At 43.5% G+C, this 15,060-nt stretch overlaps 1 protein-coding gene across 3 annotated transcripts in view; it reads left to right on the plus strand.

Annotated features, from left to right (window-relative positions):
* ncm (pre-mRNA-splicing factor nucampholin) overlaps positions 1–15,060 on the plus strand; it is a 97,921-nt gene that overhangs the window by 35,859 nt on the left and 47,002 nt on the right. For all 3 annotated transcript variants that reach the window (XM_075876883.1, XM_075876884.1, XM_075876885.1), the window contains 4 exons: positions 872–1,597; positions 6,031–6,159; positions 10,984–11,077; positions 11,157–11,285. In XM_075876883.1, the coding sequence (XP_075732998.1) occupies positions 872–1,597; positions 6,031–6,159; positions 10,984–11,077; positions 11,157–11,285 (1,078 nt within the window). The remainder of the gene's footprint in view (positions 1–871; positions 1,598–6,030; positions 6,160–10,983; positions 11,078–11,156; positions 11,286–15,060) is intronic.

The raw sequence follows: 15,060 nt of genomic DNA on the forward strand, positions 1-15,060 counted from the left end.
AGTCAGCTTCATGCGTTGCCTTGTGGAAGGAGAGGGCATCATTATACCTTTGCCCTTCTCCTCTGCACTCTTACAATGCCATATTTCCAGTTATTTCAAACGTATTAATGATGTTGCAATGGTAACAATGTTGCTTTTAAAGAATAAACTGCACGTGTAAAACAAGGCAGCTCGCAGGCTTCTTTTAATGTTTTGTAGTTCTGGTGATCTTTATTATTGCGGACAGCGTCTTTATCATCGCTCTTACATTTTTCCCCCTTCACTTTCTTCAAACAACGGTGCCTGAAGTGTCCCCTGGTGTGTTTCTTCTAACTCTGTGCTGTTTGGCGCATTCTTTGCTCAACGCTGCAGTTTTCAAGCCTGAAAATTTGGAGAGCTTTAGTCTATCCCCTGTTCAGTGAAAAAGCATGCCAAAAAAAAAAAAAGAAAACCAATAATAATCTCTCTTGATGCAATGCCGTGATTTCATATAGCATTAAGTTTATCCAATCACCATTTTCACCTGCGGTAGTTCTCACAAGCGCCACTACATGTTTATGCGATCAGTACTGATGTAGGTGCTTCATAAGTAGTGTCTGAGGGCCCCTTTAAATATGGCTAGAGAGGGACCCCTAGATTCACAAGATGATTGTCATAGATTTGAATTGTATCGCTTTATTCCATAATGTTATTTGTGAATAATTTTTAGCAGTGGCTTTTCTACAGTATCCTTTTTGCTGTAGTTCTACTTGTCTGCACCATACAACTTTGTACATATGGTTACTTCTAATTGCAGTGTAGTTTTCTCTTATAGCTTGCATGGTTGACTGTCGTCATGTGCACTGATGTCGCCAGATTAAAAAGTTCAATAAAAATTTTTTTTTCTTTTCAGTCCACCAATAAAGGAGGCTCGTCATGCAGTGTCAGATAAAAGTAGCGACTCTGAAACTGATAATGCCAGGCATATCGGCCATGAGCGAAGAAAAGAACGCAGACGAGACGCAAATGCAGACCACAAAAGAGTCGATTCTGAAAGACGGCGCAGTGATGATGCTCATGATCACCAGCGGGATACAGATCATCAGAGAAGGCAGGATAGGGGCCATGATCGGAGACGGAAACATGACAGGAACAGAGACAGGGACCGTAAAGAAAACCATGAGCAAGGCTGGAGAGGGGATCAGCACAGGAGGGATGATCACAAGCACAACCGGAGAGAAGGTCGCAGTGAGAGCCATAGAGATGAGAACAGCAGAAGAGATGATCACAGGAGCGATCGAGATCGCAATCAGAGGGATGAACAAAAAGATCATCACAGGGATGATAGAAGAGATGAGCAGAGGGAGGACCGAAGAGGCGATTCAAGAGGTGATCGAAGGAGAAATGATCGAAGAGAGGATCGAAAGGGCGATAATAGAGATGACGAGCAACTTGGTGATTTTAGAACGGACCGTGGTGGACGGGAGGAGCCAGTGGGGCAAAAGCGAGTGCGGAAAAGTTCACCTGATGCAGAGGCACCACCACGGAAAAAGGATGTGATCACAGGGCGCACTGGTGGTGCTTACATACCACCAGCACGCCTTCGCATGATGCAACAGCAGATTACAGACAAGTCCAGGTGAGTGATGTGGCAGTTAAAAACTAAATTACTTTATAGTTCTTTTTCATTAAGTACTGCAGTGGAAATGTCCTGTGCATGTAGTATACATGGTCGTTTCATTTATTATTATCTTTACAACTTATTTTGAGCATTCTTGCTCATTATTTATTGATGTATTTATTGCTTGAATTTCTGCATCATTTAGAAATGTGCAGGCAAAAGTTTTTATGCCAGTTCATCAGTTCACTGTGTCGAAAAACAAGATGTGAACAACTCTGACAGATGGCCTTGCTGCACCATCTCTTGTGTAAAAAGAAAACACGTCTTACATATTTAGTTGAATGATTTATTTGCAATAATATTTTATTAGGTAGTAAACCCTCTTGCACGTTTCATAAATGCCCCCATATACAGTAAAACTTCAGTGATACGAATCTCGCAGGGTCACCAAAAATATATTATCCAGAATTCCTATCACTGGAAAAGATAGCAGATTAGTATGGGAAAAAAACCTGGCGTACATTTTCAATTATTGTGTCTTCGGGCTGTAATAATGTCACAAAAAAGCTCTGAATGATTGACAGTAATGTTTTGAGACATCAAGGATCATATCTATACATGTATATATAGGTGCGTGTGCAAGTAATGAACCAGTTGCACCGTGATCCGCGACAGCTAGTAACCTTTCCCAAATATTGGTGTGCTCTTCCCCATGACTCGAGGGTACTGCAGAGAAAATGGCGTGAAGATTTAGGGAAAAAAACAGCCGTTTCAGTTTTGTTATTTTCTTATAGCGGTGGTTGGGGGTGTTTTTCGAGAGATTTACGGCCGTGGCTTGCGAAATTGCGAGGTTCGGTAGCCTCCCATAGAAATAGGGGAGTTGGTATGTGTGTGCACCCTAAACAATCATGCATATTGAAATGGCAAGGCTGGCTCCTTGCCAGAACCATTCATTTATTTTTCCGGTCCTTGTGCACATTTTCTTAGAATGTGTGATTGTGAGGGAATGACTTACATCAGCATGGCCGGCTTGTGTGAACAGAGCAATGATACGTTGAGGTTAGGGGGGGGGGGGGGGGGCAAAATGCTACGCCCACAATAAACATGAATGCAAACAAAGGTGCAGTGAGGCTTCTAAGATTCATGTGTGCAACTCGGATGCTATGACGTGCTGCTGATGGTCAACTTGCGACGCAATATGCATGCCTGCATTAGGGCTAGCGTGATTGCCGCATATTACACGACAGTGCTGGTTGCTTATGTAGTATAAAACATTGCAAGGTGAAAATTTGTTTGCAACAACTGTACTCATTATATTGCAGGCTAATGAGCCTTGGCCACAACCACAAAAAAATTTGTATCATCCTGAAATTCGTACGAGACATGATCGTGTCACCAAGGTTTCACACTGACTTTTATTTTTGGTGCACAACATGGGTGAAACTTGTCAACAAACTAAGCTGACATTGATTGTCAAAAAATCGCTCCACAAACATCACAATGCTTATTTCTGGTCAAGGAAATGTTTATTACAAAAGAAAATAGTGTTTTAGTCGTCTGCACAGCATTAGCGCCTTTCATGTCATCCATCCAAACATAACAGAGGCCTTGCCCAAGGTTGCCAGCCTTTACTGCCGGCACTACGCTTTTTGTGCGTGCCGCCTGATTGTGGCCATTGACTAATCCAAGATTGAGTGTGGCTAGGCCAGCAGCAGCAACAGCGACCACAAAAGCTTGTTGCTATGGATCTCGAAGCAAGGCACTCGGCCATTTTGAGCATAGGGCTTTGTTCAGTGGCACCCAGTTGGAAGTCACATTGGTTTCTTTGCTGTAGCTCAAGCAAAGCCATTGGGAGATCCACAACATGACACAGACAAGGCATTTTGTCAAAATATTTGTTAGAATGACTTTCACAAGCGTACTGCTAAGCACGCACAAGAGTACGCAATTATGAAACTGCTACTGAGATATATGACTGCACCCGAGAAGCTAAAACTGGTGAAAAACTAAACTTTTGTTAGACCGCCCTTGCCACTCTCCAAGGTAATACGAACAAGTTTTTATTTGTGAATCAAACAGAAACTCATGAACTGCGTTTCATTACGTCTTATAGTACACGGAAGGTTCTTTTTCATTATAAGTAGAGCACAAGGGATTAATTCCACTCTTGACATCATTGGGATCATTCCAAGATGTGCCACTCGTGGTGCATATCATGTCCTACATTTACCTTAATGTCCCGATTAGTAGAGCACTGCTGCTGATTATGTTGATGGATTAGATGTTCTCAAACATTGACCTTTTACTCTAACATTAATTATTTGACTTTAGTGCCCCTTTAAGTGCAATTTTCAAGTGCATGTGCGCACTTTGGTTTATTTATTTATTTGTTTAGTACTCACAGTGCCCATACAAGTATTACAGTGTGGGTGGAGGGATTATAGAGAAAGAACAATAAGAAAATTGCAGGTTTGTAAAATGTATTAAAAAAATAAAAGAGCACATTACTCTATGTGGACACGAACATACACAGCTACATCACAAATAGCATATGTATTGTGAAAAAAAAAACAGACAATTATATTACAACAAATTGTGGCAGCGGTAATTGGTAGAGTATAAAATATAAGGAAAGCACAGAAAGAAAACATTACTATTCTCAACTTCCAAGTACATACCGTGGCGCCGCTGAGCGGTGGTCACCGGAAGTCCTGCAGAGATGATTGAAGTTTTCGACCTGTTTGAAACAGCAAATGTTGATGATTATTTTGCCGTGTTTGTGGCTGTTCTGCAAGGTTTAGAACGGCCTCGATATTATCGTGAACCTTTCAGTTTCTCAAGTTAAAGGGAAAGTAGAAAAAAAAAAAGGCCGACTGATATCATTGTGAGCTTCGATGTTCACAGCCTGTACACCGGGAGGCAAAGCGAGCCTCCCATTCAAATTAGCACCCCAAAACGCTGCAAGTGGTTAAGAAGGTTACATTTAGCAGGCAAATAACCAGAGTCCTGAAATGACCAAGAATGCAATGCCCATTTTGTGTACGAGTACATCAACTTCCAGGTTTGTACCTTGAATATCAGTTTTCACGCTTAGTTCCTCCACTCGACACGGTCGCTGTGCAAACAGCACCAGAACTATTAGGAATGCGTTCCGCCTCTAGAATACAATGAAAGGACCGGTTTTAAAACATTCCTCGAATTTTTCCACACCTGAAGCGTCTGCGATTTGCCTCCATGACCTTCACATCTGCAGCATCTCTCGTGTGGTAATATTTGATAATGGAGCTTTTATTTTTCCTTTATGTCCCACCCCAGGCTCTTTTTGTACTTCTGAAATACCGAAAGAATAGTAACTGGAACATCGCCTCTTAAACGTGAAAATTGCATATTGCGACTGGTTTCGTTCTCTGCTTGTCAAGCTTCATTCTCCTGATATTCTGCTGTTGTTGGTTTTTTTAACCCATGCCTCAAGTGATGCTTGTGCTTCAGTATTGAAAAGCAATAAGTTTTTTTTTTTGCTTGCTTATTTTACTTCGTGCTTGTATGTGAGCTGAACAAGCTTTGCGGCAGAATGCAATGCAAGCAAGTCTAAGAGTTGAAGCGCATCTAGATAATGTCTCTGATATTACTGAGAAATTTGTACTGAGGCTCCCATTATTATATTTTTTTTTACATGAAAGTAGGCGTTGCACACAATTACCAACAACCACCGATGTGTGAATTTGCCTTATTTACAATTTTGCCCATATTTATCTACCCAATTTGCTACCCGACATTATTTACTTATAGTATGTTAGTGCCTCCATACTTTCACAAAAACATAAATCGAGAGCCACCGAGGTGCGAAGAATTATACCTTTCGCCAAACGTGTATTGTACAATCTCGTTTGATGCGATCATCTCAACGATCGCCATGTTGGATGTACAGTCGCGCCACCTATGGGTCTTTAATGTTGTGAATTGAGATACGGTACATATCATGGGGATTGTGAGGTGTACACACAATATTTTAATACTTAGTGGTCAAAGGATTAAATCGTTTGTATTGCAGAAAAGAACGTATCAGTGGAAGAAATTCTTAGTATCGTGGAAGGAAGTCAATTCTACTGATTGATAGTTCTTGGGAAAAAAGACTTGCTAAAGAATATGTGTTGCATTTATATTTTATTTTGGGTTCATGATTTTTGTGTGCTGATGTGTAGTGAGGCCGGTTGATGTATACGTCAGGAGGAATCTGAGTATGAAAATCATATATGCTGTGTAATAGGTTCAGTATAAATGGTGGTCTTAGTTGCTGCAGAAACTTCCATTTTAATGTTGCCTTAGATTCTGTCGCACTGAGCTATCTATCATTTCGGTGTCTCTACTTCTTCATCTTTCCAAGGGAATATTTAGGACAAGTGTTCATGGTCGCGCATGTGTGATTTTTGTTTTGAATTCTTTATTTTCAGTGCTGAATATCAGCGCATTGCTTGGGAAGCGCTGAAGAAGAGCATTAATGGCTTGGTAAACAAAGCAAACGTGGGAAACATAGATGTAATAATCAAAGAGCTGATGCGGGAGAACCTCGTTCGTGGAAGGTATGTGATTTTTGTCTTCTAGCTGCATCTGCAGACAGTGTGTTGGCAGGATTATTGCAGAATTATAAAGTACAGGTGCAAACATTTTATCTGTGGAAAATGTTGCCCCTGGAATGCTCTCATTCAACTAGTTATTAGTAGTCCTGAAGGGGAAATCCACAATTCATTTGGAATTCAAGGAAAAAATGGTTGAAAGTCAATCCAGTCATAAGAAAATCAGTAAAAGCATAAGAGAAAACTTAATTTTTAACTGGGGTATTTTTTTAATTTACGGCCTATTGTCCTGATTTGGTCAAAAGTTTGGTAGCTGTCGTCGAGTCAGTCACATGTTTTATATATGCTTTCTTGTGTATGCGATTCGTGCACCCTTACGTTTCTTGGCAGCAGTTACGAATACACACTGCATATGCCAATGTATGTTCATCTTGCAATTGGAGATAAGTGTCAACAATAGCAACAAGGAAAATGGGGTGTTGGGCAATATGTCAATGCCCTCCAGCGTCCAATCAAAAATACAGCTGAATCAAAGTGTATTGCGTGTGAAGGTGAGCGCAGAATAGTTCACAATAATGGCAATTTGATGTTATAGATACCATATAGTTCAGGTAGTATGCTTCATTGCATGGCACTGCTGGGTTGCAGTGAAATGTAGCTTATTATATGGGGGGGGGGGGGGGGGGGTATTTTAATACGCCATGTGCTGCTTGCCTGCCAATGCTTGCTACTTTACCATAACATTCCCAATTTCAAACCAATTTTTACTATAATATTGAGACAGCCACAAATCTGAAAAAAAAAAAAAAACTGCTACAAAACTTCTTCTTACTAATTTTATGGAAACAGCCATAGAACTGCCAAAAAAACTGTCCTAAGGCCACACTGCTGATTTTTTTTTCTTTTTCATTTCATTTAAAGATACCACATTGTCAGGGGTGAAAGTGTTTTTTTTAGTGGAATGATTACGGGCAAATAGGGACAGAAGCTTGAGCTATGTCACGCACAAATCATGACTGGGCATGCGTTTTGAAACGTAATTACTTTCTTTTAGTGTGGTTATGATGCTTTCTAGCATTGCTACTATGTAATTTTAGCTCTCTATGGAGTATGGCACACAGCATGTGGCAGCATCTTGTGGGAAGAAGCGCATCTTGTCTAAATGTTGGCTATTGGCCAACAGCAGCCACCTGGTTTGCTATGAAAATTGTGATACCTAAAGGGGGGGGGGGGGGGGGCGCTTGAGAAAATGGCAACTTCGTGCCCCACTTTTGAACTCTGCTTTCTCATTTTTGTGTCTTTTCACCAAACACAAGGACTGGTTCAAGACCCTGTTAATTATTAGCTCTAGCACTAGTTGTAACTATGCTGGCAATAATTCAGAGCTATTTCCAACATTCTTGTTGCCTTGAGCAAAAAATGTTTCGTCCACGTCCTTCTTTCATTGCCTAAAGGGTTACTGAAATAAACATTATCAGTTCTTATTTTTTAGTGTCAAATAGAAGGCCACGACTTCAAGAGCCTAGAAAATGCACTGCTAAGCACGAGTGCACCTTGAAAAAGTATTTACAGTGGGTTTTTGAGAGCTAGTTTGATTTTCCCTGACGTCACAACATGGTTTGAGCTTCTCGTCACGTGCTCGCGCTAGATGTCATGACATTTTCACGGCTGCTTCGCACCGTGCCTTCGTCATTGACGCATGAGCAGCCATTTTGAATGTTTTGGTGACACACAACCGGCCATATTGGAATTATTGGTGCTTTGGCGTCATTAAACCTTGCCAGATTGCTGTATGACGACACCAGAATTCGTACTGTAGCCTGACGTAAAGGTAGTGTTAATGTTGGTAGGTGAGCCATGATAAAATTGTCTTGAATATCAAAATAAATATTTTACTAGCATTTGCTGAGCCTCACGCTTGCTCAGAGCCGTCTCTGTACACAGAAGACTTGTATGACGGTGTAAATATACACTTCCAAAAAGTGGTGTCATTGCCAGTTCAAGAAACTTTCTGAATTCCTTAGGTTGGCAGGCATTCATCCACGTTTAGGTAAATGCACCCACTGCTTGCAGTCCTCATGAAATTTATTGCATTGTTTGATCGCATTTGACAAAGCACTGCCATTTTATTGGCCTGATGTCTTCAAAGGTGCTAGACGTGACTGCAATACTGTCAGGAAAAGAAAACTTGCAGGGATACAACATAGCATTCGATAAATTGTATGTGGCAGTGGATGTTGCACTATATGCATAATTCAGTTCTATACTTTTTCATGGGATTTCTAAAATGGTGCTAAAGAGTTCGGTATTGACAATATAATATCCCTGGGTTCAACACATCAAAATTTGTATCAGTATCGTAACTGTAATGGGCTAGTATGGGCTACAGCTCAGCTTCTGACGTTTTTTCAACTGGGAAACACTGGAAAGCATCCATTCCAGAATCTGTGATTACAGTTACAGGGGTGAGACAGTTGCGCATACTGCGCATTTTCGATACATTTCTGTTTTCTTGCGCCAAGCTGCTCCAAGAGCATAAAAATCAGGAAAATTGCACGGAACTGCTCCAAAACAGTTTCGAAAGCTAGAATTTTGATGCCAACCTCAGCTTCAGTGGGAGAAAAGGCCGAGTTGATTAATGAGACGCCCAATCGAGTTTTTTGTTTTTTTTTTACTTTGCACTTTTCTGGTGTGAAGGCTCCCATATGGGCCACCATAATCTCCTCTAAACTGTTGTAAATATATGTGACCCCACAGAAATGTGCTACCATGCATCGAACGTGCTGCTTCTACTAGCTAAGCTGTGTGTTCTGGTATTACTGTCGCCTTGAGAAGACCACAGAGTCGTGTGGCAAGCGTAGCAGGGTTGACACTCAGGTGATTTGTTGTGCATAGCGCCTTCCTCTAGTTGCTGCGGTTTTTATGTTGATGCTGCTGCGTGCAGTCACCTCCGCATGTGCATTTGCTGTGAGCGAGTAACTATAAATGTGGAGTCATTTCCTTGCATGCGATGCCTCTCTTGGATGCTCTGGGGCATGCACATCGGTTCTCGAAATGGGTTCCATGAGCAACAGAACGCGAGCAGCCCATTTCCGGTTTACGCCCATTAGCTACCAACTTATTTAGACAACTTCCTCTAGTTGCTGCGGTTTTTATGTTGATGCTGCTGCGTGCAGTCACCTCCGCATGTGCATTTGCCGTGAGCGAGTAACTATAAACGTGGAGTCATTTCCTTGCATGCGATGCCTCTCTTGGATGCTCTGGGGCATGCACATCGGTTCTCGAAATGGGTTCCATGAGCAACAGAACGCGAGCAACCCATTCCCGGTTTACGCCCATTAGCTACCAACTTATTTAGACAACTGAGTTCTCATTGCATTTTGCATTTAAAAAAGCCATCGCACGCTAAATTCGCGCATCGCTGTCTGCGAGTAGAGAGAAACATTTGGTCATTTGCGAAGCCGTGGTGACGGAACGCATGTTCAAACTGTTTTAAACTATATGAATGGGCACCACAGCACTTTATTTGTGACTCATGATGCGTCGGCTATTACGTGGCACAGTTTTCATGATTTGTCACTGCTTCATTTTGTAATCTAAACTCTCAACGTGCGCTTTAAGAGGTGTCGCTGCATGCGTGCCGGCTCTGGGCGATGCTTTTAGGCTTAGTTGAATTGGTGTTTCGGTCAGCAGCAGTGTGACTTCGTTTTTTTTTTTTCTTCTTCTTATGCAATAAAACCGGCCTTTGTACGTTCAGTGGTTCGTTTGCGTGGACACGAATTATCTTCACTGTGTGAGCGCTTTTCGAGAGTTGTGGAGTGGGAATCGAAGTTGATGTATTATCAGTTCTACATCGACGCTGATGACCTACGATTAAAGGGAAACAAAACACTCAACATCTGCCATATTAATAACACGTGGCTGCTCGTGTGAAGAGGCGTTATTAGTATCATTTGCTTATCGCTTAGTATGCACACGTTTTATGCTTTTGTTGTCTGTTAAGAGCTGGACCACTGCTACATAACTAAGATTCTTGTGCAATCACAATTTTTGGATGTCTTTTTGGGTGTGATGCGTTTTTCTTTCTAAATGTTTTCGGGGAACCTAGTTTTCAACAAAACCTTTTTTTAATATTATTTCACATGTGTCTTACGAGGGCCAGGTAGGTCACGTGGTATGTAAAAAGGTAGTGCAGTTCACACCTGGCGATAATCTGTTTTAAAACTTCCTTTGAAATCTGTTTCAGTGTTATGTGTATTATAAACCAATTAGAATATGCACTGGTGCCCCCACGTTGCTAAACATTTTTTTTCAAGCTCCCAGGATGACATATTAAATGCCGCTAACTGCTCCCAAACAAGATTCTTCTGCTTCATATTGAAATTTTGCTGCTCCAAAAATATTGCTCCCAATTTAGTCTCAGCCGTTTCACCCCTGCAGTTAAGAAAACTGCAGTTTTGAAGCACTTTTGGCCCATAATTTCTCAATGGGGATCAGACCCTTGTTGAAGCATTGGCTCCTTCCTGGGGCTGCTATTGTTAACTCAGAGTTTGCTTTCACCATTCTCAGTTCTTCTTATCTGGACTCCAGTTAATCCATAAACCTCTTGTTTCTGGATAACTCTCTCAGTCAGTATCATATTGTTCTTTTAGTTATGGCATCCACATAACTTTAATGCGGAAAATACTTTTTGACTGACTGGCTTGTGCTGCCTTATAAAATGTATCATGAGCAAGTGACTGACTGTTAAACCATTGTGCTTGAGCTCATGGTCAGTGTGCATTTTAATTAATGTTCATTTGATCTCACTGTGGAAACAATGATGTGCAGGGGCCTTTTGTGCCGCACAATCATGACTGCCCAGGCAGCGTCACCCACCTTTACCCATGTTTATGCAGCAATGGTGGCAGTCATAAACACTAGGGTAAGCCTACATATTCTAAGTTTTTGCACTTTATTTATCTGCTTGTTATTTGCTTACGATGTACCCCTTTTTTTTTCAGTTTCCTCAGACCGGGGAGCTTATACTAAAGAGACTGGTGATCCAGTTCAGACGATCATTTAGGCGAAATGACAAGCTCACGTGCATGGCATCTGTGCGTTTCATTGCACATCTTTTGAACCAGCAAGTGGTAAGTGTTCGCTTTTATTTGTTGTAACAAACGATTGTAGGAGTTCTACAAACCATCTTTTTTTTACTTATTAAATTGTTTACTGACAGTTTAATACGACGTCTCTGAAGCACCTTTCCAAGGAATCGTGAATGAACCGCACTATTCTAGTGTGAAGTTTGCTCCTCTTTTAAGGGGGAATATATATATATATATTGCCACTAGTACAAGTTCTGAAAGTATCATTTCCACAGATGCTGGCAAACTTGTATGTGCCGCTGTTCAGAAGAGGACGAAGGTGCGCGTGCAGAGAAAAAACGAAAAAGTTGTATGGCCGTTGTTGGAATCAGTTTGACGTCCTTGTGTGCCATTATCTACAGGTTACAGTTACGGTGTAATGTGACAACTGGTGGAGGCGCTGGGTAATAGTCTATACACTGTTACCATGAGAAAGATCTCGGCCCCAACATCGACGCCTTGGTAGAAACAGCCAACCTTCGACGCAGTCGGCGGCAACTAGGTCTACCACCCCAATTCGGCCCTCTTCCGGAAGGCTCCAGAACCGTAGCATATGCGACAACTGCAAGCCAGACTGAACAGACCGCGACTCCGCCAGCTCCATGGCTACCAGCCCCTCCAACCCCAAAGCCCTTCCATGGGGAGCCCTACGAAGACGTTGAAGACTGGCTGGACCAATACGATCGAGTCGACGTCGCCAACGAGTGTAACGAGCACCGGAAACTGCGGTTTGTCTATTTATACCTGGAGGATTCGGCGCGTATTTGGTTCGAGAACCACGAGGCCGCCCTGACAACCTGGCCGGTGTTTTGCACTCAGCTGCGGAACACGTATGATAGCGCCGACCGGAAAGAACAAGCCGAACGTCTCCTCAATTCTCGCAATCAAAGACCTAATGAAAGCGTAGCCATGTTCGTTGAGGAGATGTCTCGTCTGTTCCGTCGAGCGGATTCTGCAATGACGAAAGACAAAAAAGCTACGCATTTTGATGCAGGGTGTCAAGCAGCAGCTGTTTGCAGGACTTGTACGAAACCCACCAGCTACCGTGGCATAATTCCTCCGTGAACGATGACAATGGAGCAAATGCTAAGACAGCGGTCTTCGCAGTATGAGCGGTCCGACAACCTTGCATGTCTGTCAGCACCCTTGGTAACACCTGATGTCACGAGCGTGAGAAACCTTGCTGAGCTAGTCCGTAGCATTGTACACGACGAGCTGCAAAAGCTTCACGCAGTGCCTTCACAGCCCCAAGTGGCTGCTCTGACAGACGTCGTCCGTGAAGAGGTGCGGCAGCTGGTACGACCATTAGTGCCACCTCCAACCGAAGCTCCTCTGCTAACGTACGCGGAAGCTGTATGCACTTCTGCACCGGTGGCCAGCTATTTCCCCCGACCGACTATCTTGCAGACGCCGCAGCACTTCTCGGGCCTGCCGCACTATGAAAACCAACGGCCGACTTGCCTGCAGCTGCCGCAGTACTTCTCGGGCCCGCGACACTATGAGAATCCGCGACCTAATTTGCGGAAATCTAGCGTGTGGCGCGCTTCTGACAATCGGCCACTATGCTACCACTGTGGTGAGCCAGGTCACTTGTACCGGGAGTGCTCGTACAGACAGATGGGCCTACTTGGATTTCGGCCAGACGCTCGTCAGCCCAGGGACTGGGAACGACCCCGCGCCGTCGCAGAATACTTAGCAAGTCTACCGTCTCTGAATATTCAGCGACGCCAATCACGCTCTCTGTCTCCTCGACGCTCTACGTCCGCGAATCAATACTCTACTTTCTCCGATGTTGTTGCGGGACGATCTGCTCGGTCCCCAAGTCCACGCCGGGGAAACTAGAATCAGCGGCCTCCGGGGGTGGGACTGCTGTTAAGCTATCGTTAAAACAGCCTCCTTTGACCCATCCGCCGACCTTCGATGATTCCTTTCAGCTGACTCCTCACATCGCGGACGAACCTGTTTCTGCTGACATTGCCGTCCTTGTCGACAACCATCCAGTGACTGCTGTGGTTGACACCGGCGCCAACCACTCAGTTATCAGCGCTGAACTTGTGGCTGAACTCAGGAAAGTCATGACTCCTTGGGGGCATGGACCAAACCTTCGGACAGCAGGTGGTCATCTCTTGACACCAATCGGGAGATGCACCGCAAGGCTGCAAATCTGTGAGTCGACGTTCATTGCTTCTTTCGTTGTGCTTCCCGAATGCTCCTGGAAAGCTATCCTTGGCATGGATTTCCTTCGCGAGCACGGCGCTGTTATAAACCTTCGAGACTGCCTCGTAACGTTTGCTGACGACTATGGTCCGAAGCCTAGAGATACCGATCCGCAGAAGACTGCGCTTCGCATTGTCGACGACACCGTCACACTTCCGCCACGCACCAGTATGTTCGTTACTGTACAAGGTGACATAGACCATGACAGTAGTGGTATCGCTGAAGCCAACCTTTCGGTGCTCTTGTCTCGGCAAATCTGCGTTGCCCGCGGCATAATTCAATTTAAACGTGGGACGACTGAGTTGGTCACCAATTTTAATGGAGCATACCAACATTTGGCCAAGCGAACAACTATCGCTCATTTCGAATCCATTGACGATGAAGCGTGTACGACGATAGCCCCAATTTATGCAGCCGTTGAAAGTGACACTGCGGTAGCCGATATAGTCGATGTCAATCCGAATCTGTCATGTGCGCAGAAAGAGCAAATCCGCTGTATCCTCCGCATGTTTAGCGACTGTTTCGCGTCTATATCTTAGATAAAACAAACGCCAACCATAAAGCACCGCATTGTCACTGACCATGCTGAGCGACCCATACGTCAGCTTGCCTACCGAGTATCACAAAAGGAACAAGAGGCAATACGTTCTCAAGTGAGACAGATGCTCGAAGATGGCGTAATCCAACCCTCGAACAGTCCACGTTTATCCCCGTCGTACTAGTAAAAAAAGGACAGCACTCTCCCATTTTGCTTCGATTACCGCAAACTCAACAAAGTCACTAAGAAAGACGTTTATCCGCTTCCGCGCAATGACGACTCACTAGAGCGCCTCCGACGCGCCCGATACTTCTCCTCTATGGATTTACGCAGTGGCTACTGGCAGATCGAAGTTGATGAACGCGATCGAGAGAAAACAGCATTCATAACGCTTGATGGTCTGTACGAATTCAAGGTGCTGCCCTTCGGTCTGTGTTCTGCCCCTGCGACATTCCAGAGGATGATGGATACAGTGCTCTCCGGTCTCAAGTGGGAAGCATGCCTTGTTTACTTAGACGACGCCGTTGTCTTCTCCCAAACGTTTGAGCAGCACTTGCAGCGACTTAGATCTGTGTTTGCTGCAATTCGCATGGCAGGCCTATCACTGAAACCAGAAAAATGTCATTTTGGTTACAACGAATTAAAGTTGCTTGCTCTCTGTAGTATACAAGCTATTTACAAAGGTAATTGCTAACAGAGTAAAGAAAACATTAGAATTCAATCAACCAAAGGAACAAGCAGGATTTCGAACAGGCTACTCAACAATTGACCACATTCATACTATCAATCAGGTAATAGAGAAATGCTCAGAGTATAACCAACCACTATACATAGCCTTCATAGATTACGAGAAGGCGTTTGATTCAGTAGAAATATCAACCGTCATGCAGACACTGCGGAATCAGGGCGTAGATGAAGTATATATAAACATTCTGGAAGAAATCTACAGGGGATCAACTGCTACCATAGTGCTTCATAAAGAAAGCAACAGAATACCAATCAAGAAGGGTGTAAGGCAGGGGG

This window comes from Rhipicephalus microplus, chromosome X (assembly GCF_043290135.1).
Source record: "Rhipicephalus microplus isolate Deutch F79 chromosome X, USDA_Rmic, whole genome shotgun sequence".
Lineage (NCBI taxonomy): Eukaryota > Metazoa > Arthropoda > Arachnida > Ixodida > Ixodidae > Rhipicephalus > Rhipicephalus microplus.